Source organism: Rosa rugosa, chromosome 4 (assembly GCF_958449725.1).
Source record: "Rosa rugosa chromosome 4, drRosRugo1.1, whole genome shotgun sequence".
Taxonomy (NCBI): Eukaryota; Viridiplantae; Streptophyta; class Magnoliopsida; order Rosales; family Rosaceae; genus Rosa; species Rosa rugosa.
In genome coordinates this window covers 30,530,551-30,544,815 of record NC_084823.1, presented here as the reverse complement: position 1 = coordinate 30,544,815, position 14,265 = coordinate 30,530,551, and the positions used below count along the sequence as shown (strand labels likewise).

Below are 14,265 nucleotides of genomic sequence, written 5' to 3'. Positions count from 1 at the left end.
ATAGTACAGTAAGTGATAGTGCATCTTATATTTTCATCTGTCAAATTACCCATTGCTTTGATCTGTGAAATTGACAGTGACTACTAATTGGGCCCTTAGAGGGTGGGTCTTAGATCAGGAAGAAAATTAAGGGCAGAAAGAGAAGAAAAGATTCCATATCCTAAAAGAGGGAGGACTTTTTTTCAAACAAGAAAGCCTTTGATTGTGGAGAGTGGAGACATCTTACCTTTTACCATGTGCACCCAAAGATAAAAGACTTCTCCTTTTTAGGAGACAAACCAGGCTAAAGTTCAAAGTCCTTGAGAACCACATTCAAACTTTTCTTTCTTTCACATTGGGTACTGACAAACCAAAGGCTACATTCTTAATTCTACCACATAAATCTCAGCTCTTACTTCCATAACAATATTGAAGAGTGAACAGATCTAGGTAGCTGTGAACCACATTAAGCCCTCTGTCATTCTTCCTTGTTTGATCTACTGTTGAGGATACCGGCATCTCCCATAAGCTGATATTGGACAGGACAGATGACAGAAACAGTAGATAATAGTTAGAAATGATCATAAATAAATAACAATTAGGAAGCAAAATGATGATGTGTTGTACAGTTATCCATCTTTGTAGGGTAAATCCACGGTACATTAATGGTAGACCAGTCACCAGCTTCATACAGCTGTAGACCAGCTCATGTTTTCGGCTAGTCTATCATTGCATGGAGCTAGTCTATCATTGAGTATGCGTGGAGTTGATCTACTTGATGTACCAGAGATGAACGTATACAAAGTTTGAAGATGTGAAACTCTAAAGTAGAGCATGAATGCAAAATTAAGCTATAGTGTGGTGTGTATGCTTACTTGGATCACTAAAAGTTACTAAGCCAGTGCCCTTGAAGTCACAATTCCAGTAGTTCCTTCCATGCATCTGGTAATAAGCATTCATAGCATATGATGCATGTGCAAGCAGCTTATCAGGCGCAAAGCAATCCCCATTTTCATATATCTCTCTGCAGTCCACACCGCCACCGCCACAGCAAAAATCCAACACAGCCTGAAGCACCTTCTCATCAGCATGTGGCTTAGCAATGCACCAAACCGACGGTCCCCTGACCGCACCAGATAGTTTCTCACCAAACCCTCCATTACCACCATTACCACTATCACCACTGCAAAACTGGCAGCTCAAGTCCACCTCATACACCTTTGACCCATCACCATTAAAAATCCCAAAGTTCCTCTCACTAGCAACCCCTTCTTTCTTGTTCTCATTAAACAAAGCAAACACAAACACCTCAATCTTGTCTAGAGGCTTCATGGGTGTTCCTTTGTTGGACTGTGCGCGTTCGATCAGCCTTGTGTTGTAAGTCTTGGCATTTTCCGGGGTGGCAGCAATTTCATTAGTGTCTCCTTTGGATGGCCACCCGGATTCGGATACCATAATCTCCACTGCCCGGTGTGGTCCTAGTCCTAGTGCATTAACCGCAGACCGAACAGCATCAATCTGTGCATCCAACATGTTGGTGTATGTGTACCCCTTGGGGTCACGCACACCGGTTGACGTTGAGTTCCCTAGTAAAGCATATTGTATATTAACCATGTCTGGGTTGTCCCTGCAGGCAAGGTATTAAATATATATCAATGTTAAAAAGAAACAATGGTCCGAAAATACATAAACAATGTGACAATCTTCAGGAAAATGAACTAAAACAAAATATCTGATGTTTGTGGATCTAATGATACCTGTATGCAAAATAAGGGTATGCATTGATCATAAAAGGGGAGGCAGTATCAGCCAAGAATGCAACTATTGAAGTCATAGTTGGTACGAGATCTGTAGCAAAAGTTGAAGCTGAAGGAGGAAATGAGGAGGCTAAAATGGCCATGCTATGTGGAGTTGTGATCTTGATCTTTCTGTCAAGTGCTCGGGCTATGAGCACTGAATGCAAGTTCTGCATTGCTTGGACAAGAGCAGCAGGGTCAAGTACTTGGTGATCACTGTTTGAAGTTAGGTACTCGTTTCCTACAGCAATGGCTGTGATGGAAGTGGCAGGAATGAAGGGCAGGACACGAGTGGCGAACCACTGATCGGCTGAGGACACGTCGGAGCTGATGTTGGCCACCCGGGAGTTCTCCACGGCGACAATGAGGTCGATCCCGGTGTTGGAGAAGGCCTGGAGGATCTCCGGGTTGGTGTCATAAATTTTTACCTTGTCTATGAGAGTGGACTGTAGTAGCTGAGCTACTCTTTTTGGTGGTGGGAGGTTGTTTCCAAGAGTGCCGTAGTTAATGCCGACCCCGGAAACGGCTACATTTGGGAAAGGGTTTAAAATGAAAGGGAGGAGGAGAAGTAGTAGTAGCTGGGTGGTTGCCATGGTTGCTCAAGTTCAAGTTCAAGTTAAACTCTAGTGTTTGAGCCTTAATGGGTGAACAATTATATATCTACCACTTTGGCACCTTCTACTTTCTAAGTGGAAATGGTCTGTCATTGGTCTTTTTTAGCAAATTACAAGATTGACCCAGTATATTAAGGATGAACACCTCCTACTTGATTGAAGGAAACAGTATAAAGGACACCAAAGAATAAGTAGGGTCATCTCAGCCATTTCAAATTGAGGATGCTGAACAGTGTGTCATGTGGTAGGATGAGAGTAACAGAAAGAGGCAGTAGAATTGTCAGAAAGCAAAACTTTGTTGCAGGCTCTTCAAATGTGTGAGCTTGACTGGTTCCACACTGAGACAGACTTTGTTCGGCGAAAAAAGAATGTAAAAGAAAAAGAAAAAAGGAAAATGTAGAGAGATTCAACAATTATAAGTGAAACTCTGTGTCATTCTCTAAGTAGTGTTTAAATTTGTTTACAAAAGCTTGGTCAACAGAAATGGTTTAATACTAGTAATATGATCATATTTCACTATTGTTCATCTGAAATAATACATCTGATAGTGTGTAAAATGATCAAAAACAGAAACCATGCGAATTGGAGAATATTATAAGCAGAAACCATGAAACTAGAGAATTTATGACAAGTAGTAATCTTATTAATTTACTGTTACACTAGTTTGTATAATACACTTCCAATTACATAACTTGATTCATGACCAGCTAATGCAGTGTGGTGGCAACAAATTACACCGATTTGCCTTGTATATACTTGCGAAAAAATTCCTCCTCTTTGCAGTACTTGTACAACACATTATAAACCTCGATTAATAATTTAGGGAATCGACTTGAAAAATAACTGTCGAAGCCCTCAGGAACTGTCCCCAATAATTCCTGGATCTCTTGGGGAAGTTCTCTGTAGTGATTTAACTTGTTCCTTATTACACGCAGCAAGTCACGGATGCTGTCAAACTTGTAACGCCTGTAGCGACCAATGTTATTGAGGAATGCCGGTTCCATCTTTTCATCCCACTTACCATTTAGAGCAACTGCTGCAGTACTTTCTAATGAACTTAAGAGTTGGGATGCAGTCTCCCTATCCTCCAATTCAACCCGATCACTAGCATCGCGCAGAAATGAAAGTCTCGTCTCAGAACTCCAGAAAAAGGGATGATGCAACACATCCACAGCTGTTGGCCTAGCAATATATCAAATCCACATCATTCAACTTCAAAAACTAGATACTCAAATTCCAGACATAAAGCACAGATAACTTGATGGCAATCAGAAATTGAAACTGATAGGTGTTCTATGAAACATATGACTTCAAATGTGTGTGCCATGCGTAGTGTTGTTGTTTGTGCTATATAGTCTGCATGAAGCTCTAGGTGATGGAGAATGATGAACAACTAAACTATGGGATATCACCAAAGAACCTTACCTCATGTCAGGGTTGGGATCCAAGAGACGAGTAAAAAGATCCATTGCTTCTGGTATATTCTCTACCAAGAATAGGTCTTTCTGATCATTCACTATATTCACATCACGCTCAATACTATCCCCATAAGGGTGTTTACCCCCAGTGAGACAGAAAAAGAGGAGACAACCTAAACTAAATAAATCTACTGCACGTGTTTGGCGCTGATGGAGAAGTTGTTCAGGTGCTTGCCAACCTGAACTCCCATAACCTGCAATCAACAACCATAAAGAAGAAATATTAATATGCAGAGTTAGTACACAAACAGATAGGCTAAGGGGCAGTGACCAAGATTGACCCAAATATTAATACTTTGCGATAAAGTAAAACCCCACGGCCATAGAAAACAAATAGAAAGAAAAACAACCAACTGATTGGATCAAGATTTTAGGTTGTTTCCCGGCTCACCTCATTCTCAACCGGGAATCATTCATTTAATTATAGACCTAAATAACCCTAACCAGCACATGTCTGAATCAGTAATTCAAATAGTTCCCAATGATTACCAGTAGCATGCTGGGTTATGGAAGACCTGTCCCCTTGAAGGCGTTTGCTGATACCCATATCTGAAAGCTTGGCACATAACGATCTGCCTTTGATTATCAAAACATTCTGAGGCTTTAGATCCCGATGTATAATTCCAAGTTCATGCAAATGGGCAAGTCCAGAAACAAGATCACTGCGAATACAATAATATTGTCACATTCTCAAGTAATTTATTCAACTATGAAAAAAATAATAAATAAAAAAATAGAACAACAAATTATCAACTCTTTGCGAGACTAAAGGAATGCAACTATATTAGTGAGACCACATTTTTGGATAAGATATTAGTGAATAGATATTGAGATGTGCTTTAGTAGAAGCAACTTAAAAAGCACAATCAAACAGTAAAGAGCCCAATATACATTCAAATTAAATTGAAAACATCAATTTAAATACGTCAATTTGAATGATTTCCCTTTAAGTTGCTGAAATTTAGTGATTCTAAATAGAACATCTATTTAAACAAGAATATTTCGATAACCAAGTTTACCAAAATCCATAAGTCCAGTATCAAAACTCTCTCTAAAATATAGAAAAAGTGGTTGATGACTGTAACGATCCTAATCCCAAGGGGATACCTTTGATATTACTTACAGTGGGAATACGGGACAAATCTTGCAATGAATGCATAGTAGCTTGCTCATTATACAATACTTACTAGAGGACAAAAAGAAAACAATGTTTATCACATAATAACGAAACAGATTGGAAACGAGAAGGAACAGTTATTGAAAGACATCACACTAACCTCATTAATTTTAACATTTGGGGTGAAGGGTATCCATTTGTCTTCCACAATTCAACATTCTTGTTCTTTCCCATGATTGCCTGCAATTGAATGCGATACTCGGCCAAAAAGTGAGGATCCTCATCCTTGTTGATAATTTGGCCTTGAGAAGACTCTGAGTAATAATAAATCAAGTCATTTAAGCTACATGAGCAGCGCTCCAAGGATAGATAGACAAAATCTTGATCATGCTCCACGCCATACCAACGGACAATATTTGGATGCTGATCAGACGCAATAAGATTCTGAATCTCTTTCGAAGCCACATCATGATGAGTTCGCACAAGGCGTTTAACAGCTACTGGACGACCATCATAGATACCCTCAAGTACAATGGTACCGTTACTCCCCTTAGCAATTTCATTACTGGAAACAAGTAACTTGCCAATCCTACGTCCCTCAGTGTCACGATCAATAAAATCAGAAGAGGTCAAGAGCAATTTTGTTTCATTTCTTTCCCCATGTGCAGGTCCATTAGATTCACCAAACTTATATTCATACGACATATTTCTTGCGTCTTTCTCATAACTGAAATTCTTCTTATTATTTCCCAATCTTCGAGTTTTCTTCTTTTTGGGAGCTCCTGCTTGCGCTTTAGTTTCCTCAGCCACCACTTTCAGTTTACGCTGTTTTCCAGTCAGAAAGCGAAAGATATATCCCAGAATGGATAATAGGGTGAGAAGAAATACAAAAAGAGATTGTATGGGGAAGTTAGTAATAGATTCAGCCACTGAGCTTGTGATGTCCAGTTTACCAACATCTCTACTAGGGAGAGCCAAGATCCTAGAGTCCACAAATTCAAGAGAGGGCAAAGCAAGCATTTCTCTGCCTTCATTGTTGTGAGGAGGTACAGCACCTTTGTCAAAAGGCAGTGCCAGAAGATCGTTATGAGGACCTTCAATGGGGAGAGGTTTGCCTCCATAATACCCATCAGTTAGACCGTCAATTACAGAACGAGATTCCACCGACCTAGGATAAGGAACCCGAATGACAACAGGCTTCTCCTTCTGATAAGGCACTGTTGAGTTAGCAATGAGCCTGTCCTCTAGACCAAGCCCATTTCCAATTTTAGGATATCGAAAATGAGCATCAAACTCTGCAATTTCTAATTTCCACAGAAGATCGCCCTTGACTGTACAATGCTGCAGTGTGTAATCTGTTCTCTCGAGATAAAGCACCAGTCCAGATGTTTCCAAGCCCTCGGCACCGGTGGGTTCCATACCTAAAGTAGCTGAAGGAGTATTATCACCCAACCTAAAACTATGAATTACTTGTCCGGTCACAGCATTAACAGCAAATACTTTAGTGATCTTTGACCCCAATGTGACTCCTCCATCCTCGGAAACTAGCGGAGTACTTGCGACATATTCTCTAATACTCGACGACAGTTTCTGGCATTACCATGAATCATATTAAAATAAACACACTCTTAACCATCTAAATACTTTCAATGCACATAAAACTACCTTGACCACTATTCTCCACCACTTTTCAATGCACATATGAAAAGATTGAGTTGGCGTGGCGTACCTTCTTCTTCTTCTTCTTGTTGGTGTTGCTGTGACGATAGAGGGCCCAGTCTTCACCAATATCAACGAAAGAGTGACCATCATCACTCCTGCAGTTGTTGAAATAAGAGACGTTCTGATAGGAAGAGTGAATTCGGGAACCAGAGGACAAGGCCCACTCAATCTCCATCGTCTTGGGGTTCACAGAAACTACCTTGCCATCCAATGTGACCAAAAGCGCTGCATCATTCCTACTGCACCAACCAAATTTCAGAAAATTCAGAACAAGAAGAAGAAAGAAAACCGAAGAGAATGAAGGAGGGGCGGGGGTGGTTACAGTGGAGGAGGCAGAAGAGAGCTGAAGAGCTGAAGAGCGCCGCCGGCGGAACCTGGATTGGCGAGGGAGGTATCCTCGGCTGAACCAGACTTGACGAAACAGCCGATCAAGGGAGCAAACAGGAGAAGGAAGATCACCGATCGTCTCATTTGTTTCTGAGAGAGACCGATTGGATTCGAGAATCTAGGAATTGTATGGGAATTTCGGAGTGATTCGGGGAATTGGGAATTTAGGGATTTGTGTGGATCGAACAATAAGACACACGCGGGGTTTGAGTGTATGACGCATAGACGTTATTTAGCAGCTGACCACTGATGTGGCCATATCAGAATGCCGCGTGTGCAACTGTTTAAAACTCAGCTCAGCCCCACGCTCGATATTATTATTAATTAATGAAATATAATACAACGGAAATGACATAAAACCTGAGCCCCGTGCACATGTACAGTAATCTTCACATAACATGTCTTGAATAATAATATGCGGCTCATCTAAACAGAACTCATCAACATAATTAAAGCTAGCCTTGAATGTCTTGAATAATAATATGAGAGCAGGCCTTCTACTTGTGATTCACCAAGGCATGATGAATGTTGACATTGAAACTGATTGTGCGACGGTGGTTACTGCACTAAAGGGAGAGTCTGAAGACTTGTCAGAGGTGGGTAATATTATAGAGGATTGTACGTAAGTCTTACTTAAGGGCTATTCCTTATGTTAGTTTACAATCTATTTATCGTGAAGCAAATGGTGTAGCTCATAGATTAACGCACATTGCTAGTTCAGGTTATTTAGATGAGTATTGGCTAGAGGAGGCACCTGTGATTATCCAGGATGTCCTCTATGAGGATTCTTGTACTAGTACTCGAGGTGAAGGTTATATGTCCCCCTCGTTGTACAATCATCCTTCTTCTATTAATAATATTCGGGCGTGGGGCTGAGCCTCCCAGTCAGGCTGGGTTCCAAACCCCTTTAAAAAAAAAAAAAAAATTAAAGCTAGCAAGGTGTGCCAAACGATGAGCAAGCTAGCTAAGGACTAAGATTGGACAAACCCCTGTTGGTAATCGAGACTATATGAAAGTAAATGACTATTGCAACCAAGTATCAGATGCCAAAATGCAGGAAATCAAACAAGGGAACTCTACGGTTTGATGAAAATATAATGACCGAGTCTCCAGTTTTCGTTGAAACACTGGATTCTAGCTAATTCAGTACGAGACCTGTTTGATAAGGGCATCGGTTCCTCTTTGAATGCATGTATAGTAGAGATTAAGCACTGCTCTAGTCATTTGGTGCAATTGCAAGAGCTGAGCTGTTCCAAAAGCAGGTTGAATTAACAAAGAAGTACCGCGAGAATCCAAATGTCCAATATGGTTGGATGGCTGTTACTAGAGATGCACTATCTAAAATCATGATGTATGGGCTTGGGCATGGCGGACCTACGGTTGGATGGAGTTAACTTGACATCTGTTAATCACGCTCATATCAGTGCAAGTTACAGTGATGATGACGAAAATGGGATAAGATACATAATGTTATGCCGTGTTATTATGGGAAATGTCGAAATGGTCAATCCCGGATCTGGACGGTGCCATCCCAGTTCTATACAATTTGATTGTGGAGTTGATGACCTTCAAAATCCACGCCATCTTATAGTTTGGAGTATGAACATGAACACCCATATTTTTCCGGAGTATGTTGTCAATTTCAAGACATCTTTAACCAAAATAAGTAAAGTTGAAGTGAGTTAAGATATGCACTTACAATATTCTCTGTTAGAACATGGTAAACATCTTCATGAAACCACAACCTGCTACGTTTTTCAGGGTTATCTGGCGACTGTTGATGGACTATATCTCTACCCATTTCTTCTAGCAAGTCATGCATCCAAATGCAACCCCTGGATACAAACCAGCTAGTTGGTTTGAAGGCTTATCCCTTGTTGTTATGATGATTCTACTTCCCATATCAAACCAACTACATTCACCAGCTAAGTTGTTTAACTGATCAATATCATTCACAACATCAAGCACTAAGAGAACACTTTTGTATTGCAACATTTCCTTGATCATAGTGATTCCTCTAGCCACATTGGCCACCTTCAATTTCGTCTTTAGAATCTCACGAAGAAGTTTCTTTTGTAGTTTGACAAAGCCTCTAGCACCCATTGAATTTTCTCTAACATTTTCCAAAAAACAACTCCATCAAATTTATGAGCAATTGAGTTATAGACAGCTCTGGCAATTGTTGTCTTCGGTCCCGTTCACCTGGTCACTAGCTGACCAGGGATTATATGGTCAGTGACCATCCGATTGAAATCGGACGGTTGACAGTTCTCTAACTTTTTAAAAGATAAAAGCTGTCAACCGTCAGATTGAAATCGGACGGTCACTGACCATATAATCCTTGGTCTGTTGTTGTCTTACCTATTCCACCAGGCCCCCATATCCCTACCATATGAATATCTCTTCCCTCAAAACCTAAAAGCTTATGGATCTCTTGCACCCGAGGTTTTATTCCTACTGGGTACTTGGCCACGTCCAAATATGTACTGTTAATAACTTGCTATGAAATCTCTTCAACAATTTCATGAATAACACTGGATTCAGAGCAATGCTTGGACATTTAAAATAAACTGCATTTAATCAAGAATACAAGCACACATTCACATTTAGAGTCACAGATAAAATAAAATATATTTTATGTTGTAATAAAAGTTCAATTAGTGTATCAGTTTACCCCAGAACCATAATATGCAATATCTTTTGTTCATCTAATTTACATAAGTTCCATTACCTCTGTCAATGATCTCATGTCAAAACTTTCTATTTTTTGCGGAACATGGGCGAGTAAACTCCAACTCTTCCTAAACCTATATGGTATTATGTTTGTCTGATGTTCTTATTCATATGAAGCATATATTGAGAATCAAACTCGTCAGGCAGGTTTTGGAATCTGCTCTTACCATCAAGAATCAAACATGCTTGAAATTAATTATGTACTTCATTGATAATATAATTGTAATTTTTATAACTTGATGACATATAAAGGGATTAGTATGGCTCTTGAATCCTGAAGTTTTATTGTTTTATCAAAACAACAAAGAAATTGAAAAGAAGGAGACTGATAGCTGTAAGGGAATTTAAAGCCGGTGGATAGATAAGTACTCATCCAAGAGAGGCCACCCTGACAAATTTGCCGCTTCTTTAAGAGCTGCCTTCCATATCTGGACCTTCTCCATGTTATCTTTGAATTTGCATTCATGATTAGCAAGTGCCTTCCCAAAGCTACCTCTATAATTTTGTATATCTGATGGATCGACTCTGTAGAAAACTGGCCGAACCATTTGTTCATATGATTTCTTGCAGTCGAGGAGGATCTTGACAAGTTCATCCAAGCACCACTTGGAGGATGCATAGTCTTCAGAGAACATGATGATTCAAATCTTCGACTCTTCGATTGCTTGGAGAAGCGCTGTTGATATATCTTCTCATCTTCTGAGCTCATCATCCATGAAGGTGTTGATTCCCTTCAGACGCAAAGATCTGCACAGATGGCCTGTGAAATTATTGCGGGTATCTTCACCTCTAAAACTCAAAAAGACGTGGTATTTCCATGGACGGCTGGAAGGAGAATAAGGAGTGGCTTCTTCAATGATCGCCATTGAAAGTTGTGAGATGACAAGAGAGACTGTGAAAGAGTTTCTGGACTTTGAAGAAGAGTGGCAGAGTTGCAGTGATTCTCAAATCTCAAGTCACTAATAAAACAGAGGTGCTGAGGAGAAAGTTTCGCTGGTATGTTTCCGCCGCCTTTTCAGAATAGCACCATTGGATTAAATAACGTCCAACCCATGTGTAAAGTATGTATAAATTCAAGTTGGCCCACACTGTTCAGTCTCCACTGTCTTCAGCCCCGTGCACATATACAGTAATCCATAGTCAAGGTAAGTAAAGAACTGATTGGATTCAAAGGGAAGGTTATGTTCAACTCCCGCAAAAAGGAAACAAAATGCAAACATGAAAATATGAATCATCAAAATAGGAGCACGTCGGCAATCTGATCCTGAGATCCTAACATATCATAAAAATAGTTTGGCACTGTTTCATCTTTCATACTCGCTGAAAGCACCTATATTCCAGACGATTAGATCCTCAATGAAGCACCTTCAATGATATGTTTCTAGTAGTGGCTAATATTGTTAGCACTCCATATAATATATCTCTAGCACAATCAGTTTGTCAGGCCTCAGTCGAGTTCAAGTTTAGTAACCCAGTGATCAAGTTGAGTGGCAACACATTCTGACCCTGTGGAACCATATGATCTGAATTTCTTAACTGCATTCTCTACTCCAAGAAACTCGTATACATCCTTGTCAAACACTGGATTTATACTTCTCAGCTCATCGAGACTCAACTCCTGAAGCTGGCAACTTTTTGAGACGCAAACAGCTACTGCCCTTCCAACTATGTCATGAGAAGTTCTGAAAGGTACTCCCTGTATAAAGAACCAGATAAGCAACTTCAGTAACAATTATTAGGAAAAAAAAAAGTTGGACGTTCTATATATTCTCTATAGATAGGGCACTGAATATCGGTGATCAAAAGACTTAAAACAGTCACAAAGATATCTATAGTGATATGCCCTCTAATATTGACTGATAACTTGAATTAAAGAAATTTCAAGCTCATCTAGCGGGTAAAAAACGAAGGTTGATCAATAGAACTTGCCTTATTCACAAGATAATCAGCAAGTGTGGTGGCATCGAGATGACCAGCAGGTAAAGCCTTTTGTATTCTCTCCTTATTAAAGGTAATGTTCTGTGCAAACTCTGCAGACACTTCAAGCATCCCCAAAATTGTCTTCACACTGTCAAAAACAGGCTCCTTATCTTCCTGTCAAGATCAAAGAAAGAAGAAAATTCTGTAAACATGCTCAATATGTTGTGTGACAAAATATAAACAAATATCTATATTATACATGCAAGCAGAATAGGTTCTTGTAGCCTAGTGTATCTGTCCATGACAAGTTTCAGATGAAAGAACATGAAGGGTGGAAGAGCCCAAAATGAACTCTGATTCCACTACATTGGAAATGGATGAACTTGTCATCCTTTGAACCCACTAAAGAGGCTCACTAGGTTTCCCTTCAAGGAATGAGGAATAAAAGATTATACCTGCAAATCACGATTGTAAGCAAGAGGAAGTCCTTTGCACAACATGAGAAGAGTAACCAGGTCTCCTACTACCCTAGCAGACTTTCCACGAACAAGTTCCATTGGATCTGGGTTTTTCTTCTGAGGCATGATGCTACTTCCAGTTGAAACTGCATCACTTGGTGTGATAAATCCAAACTCTTCTGAAGCCCACAATACCCATTCTTCACCAAGGCGGGAGAGATGAATGGCTGTGATTGAATTAGCGGAAAGAAATTCCAAGACAAAATCGCGGTCTGAAACTGCATCAATACTAATATAAAGAGAAAAGTAAATAATAAGCGCAATACAAAGAATACAGGCTCAATCCCATATGACAAACTTTGACTCGAAACAATGGTCACAATTCACAACCAGGGATGTACCTATTCCTCATAGGCGCAGTGAAGCCTAAAGCATTAGACGTCATAAACCGATCGATTGGAAGTCCAGTGCCAGCCAATGCACACGCACCTAAAGGACAGAAATTCAACCTTTCTTTGCAATCTAGCAAGCGCCCAGCATCACGTTCAAGCTACATAACAAAAAGGATGCCCACAGGCCGCAGTCAATTTCTTCTAAAAACCAAGCATATGACATGAACGACTCAACTTCAAATGGCAACACGAATTCAAGAACAAAACAACTATCCAGCCCACTATTACCACAATAAATACGAATGACAAAGCCCCCGGAAGAATCAAAACTTACTTAAATCAATACAATTAAGAAATACACTTGCTTTCTAATAACACCTTTCCACAGAAGAATCAAATTTGTCTTAAATTATACATGTTCTCACACAAAGAGAAGTCAAGGACACGCATTGTGCAAAGGTGTGCAGAGAGAGAGAGAGAGAGAGAGAGAGAGAGAGGCAAACCTGCTCAACAAAGGCCAAGAGCAAATGCTGAAGCAAAACAGGTTGAGCCCTCTGCAAATGAGTGTACCCCGGAACAATCAAACCCTCATTCTTGATCGCCAACTGGACCAGCGAAACCTGCAGATGCTTAATCTGCACCAGAATGGCATCAATGGCATCTCTACACCACAACCGAAAATCAGTCAAGACCTGATCGTTTCGGCTCCTGGCCGTGTGGAGCTTCTTGGCCGCCTCGCCGATCAAATCAGTCAGCGCCGCCTCAATGTTCATATGCACGTCTTCCCTATCAGTCCTCCACTCAAACTCACCGTTCTCAATTCGCCTCTGAATCTCAGTAAGCCCTTCATGAATGCTATCCCTATCCTCGTCAGTGATTAAACCCTGTAATGCAATGCAATGCAATAGTAACCAAATCAAAACCCTAGAAATTGAGAGAGAGAGAATTGAAAAGTAAAGGAGGTTACCTGTTTGGCGAGCATGGAGGCGTGGGCCTTGCTGCCCATGATGTCATGCTTGTAGAGGGCTTTGTCGAAGGAGATGGACTCGGTGAAGCGCTCGACGGCGTCGGTGACGCCCTCCTCGAAGCGGCCGCCCCAGAGCTTGGCCTCCTTGGGCTTGGCGCCGGATTGGGCCTGGGACGCGGCGGCGCAGTGGACGTCGAGCTTGGGCATGGGTCTGTGAGAGAAGGAGGGCGTGATCGAGAGCTGAGGTTTGGGGTGGTCGAGTGAGGAAGAGAAGAGTGAGAGTGAGAGTGAGGTGGTTGCGTTGAACACTGACAACGATTCCATTGTTGAAGACGGCTCGGACTCGCAGAGTCCTTTTTGTTGTTGTTAAGAGCGTGGGACTTTATTGGGCCAAGACTCGGCCCAAATTGTAACCTAAAACGTATATATGAGAGGGATGGTAATTGGCTATTGGCCCTTGTGAACTCAAATACAACGGTCGAATACGCCGTACCAAATGTATACAGAAGTATCAGGCAAGGCAGAACGGCTATAAAGAGATAGTTTCACATGATAGTTTGAGTACCTTTGGAACAACCATTGCATCCCCATGCTAGATCAACAAACTCAGAGCTAGTTTAGAGAGTGAGATCCTAAGCAGTCAGCTTATTGAGATTATATAGTCGAGAGAGCTATAGGATTAGTTAGCTCTCTTATTGAACA

At 40.8% G+C, this 14,265-nt stretch overlaps 4 protein-coding genes across 4 annotated transcripts; all 4 read right to left on the bottom strand.

The window, feature by feature from the left end:
• Window positions 1-296: 296 nt before the first annotated feature.
• LOC133744120 (glucan endo-1,3-beta-glucosidase 12-like) lies at window positions 297-2,455 on the bottom strand. The gene is made up of 3 exons (XM_062172257.1): window positions 1,737-2,455; window positions 855-1,606; window positions 297-508 (listed from the first exon to the last, which is right to left on the bottom strand). The coding sequence occupies exons 1-3, from the start codon at window positions 2,366-2,368 to the stop codon at window positions 477-479; spliced, it is 1,416 nt and encodes a 471-aa protein (XP_062028241.1). The 5' UTR covers window positions 2,369-2,455; the 3' UTR covers window positions 297-476.
• Window positions 2,456-2,958: 503 nt separating this feature from the next.
• LOC133743076 (serine/threonine-protein kinase/endoribonuclease IRE1b-like) lies at window positions 2,959-7,321 on the bottom strand. The gene is made up of 6 exons (XM_062170819.1): window positions 7,029-7,321; window positions 6,714-6,945; window positions 5,145-6,574; window positions 4,357-4,529; window positions 3,815-4,061; window positions 2,959-3,571 (listed from the first exon to the last, which is right to left on the bottom strand). The coding sequence occupies exons 1-6, from the start codon at window positions 7,175-7,177 to the stop codon at window positions 3,121-3,123; spliced, it is 2,682 nt and encodes an 893-aa protein (XP_062026803.1). The 5' UTR covers window positions 7,178-7,321; the 3' UTR covers window positions 2,959-3,120.
• A 1,578-nt stretch (window positions 7,322-8,899) lies between these two features.
• LOC133744634 (TMV resistance protein N-like) lies at window positions 8,900-10,461 on the bottom strand. The gene is made up of 2 exons (XM_062172707.1): window positions 10,196-10,461; window positions 8,900-9,206 (listed from the first exon to the last, which is right to left on the bottom strand). Exons 1-2 carry the CDS (start codon window positions 10,459-10,461, stop codon window positions 8,900-8,902), a joined length of 573 nt encoding a protein of 190 aa, XP_062028691.1.
• Window positions 10,462-10,966: 505 nt separating this feature from the next.
• Window positions 10,967-13,918, bottom strand: LOC133746140 (argininosuccinate lyase, chloroplastic). Its single transcript, XM_062174303.1, has 6 exons — window positions 13,564-13,918; window positions 13,100-13,480; window positions 12,606-12,754; window positions 12,202-12,493; window positions 11,752-11,920; window positions 10,967-11,518 (listed from the first exon to the last, which is right to left on the bottom strand). The coding sequence occupies exons 1-6, from the start codon at window positions 13,885-13,887 to the stop codon at window positions 11,274-11,276; spliced, it is 1,560 nt and encodes a 519-aa protein (XP_062030287.1). The 5' UTR covers window positions 13,888-13,918; the 3' UTR covers window positions 10,967-11,273.
• Between the last annotated feature and the right edge of the window lie 347 nt (window positions 13,919-14,265).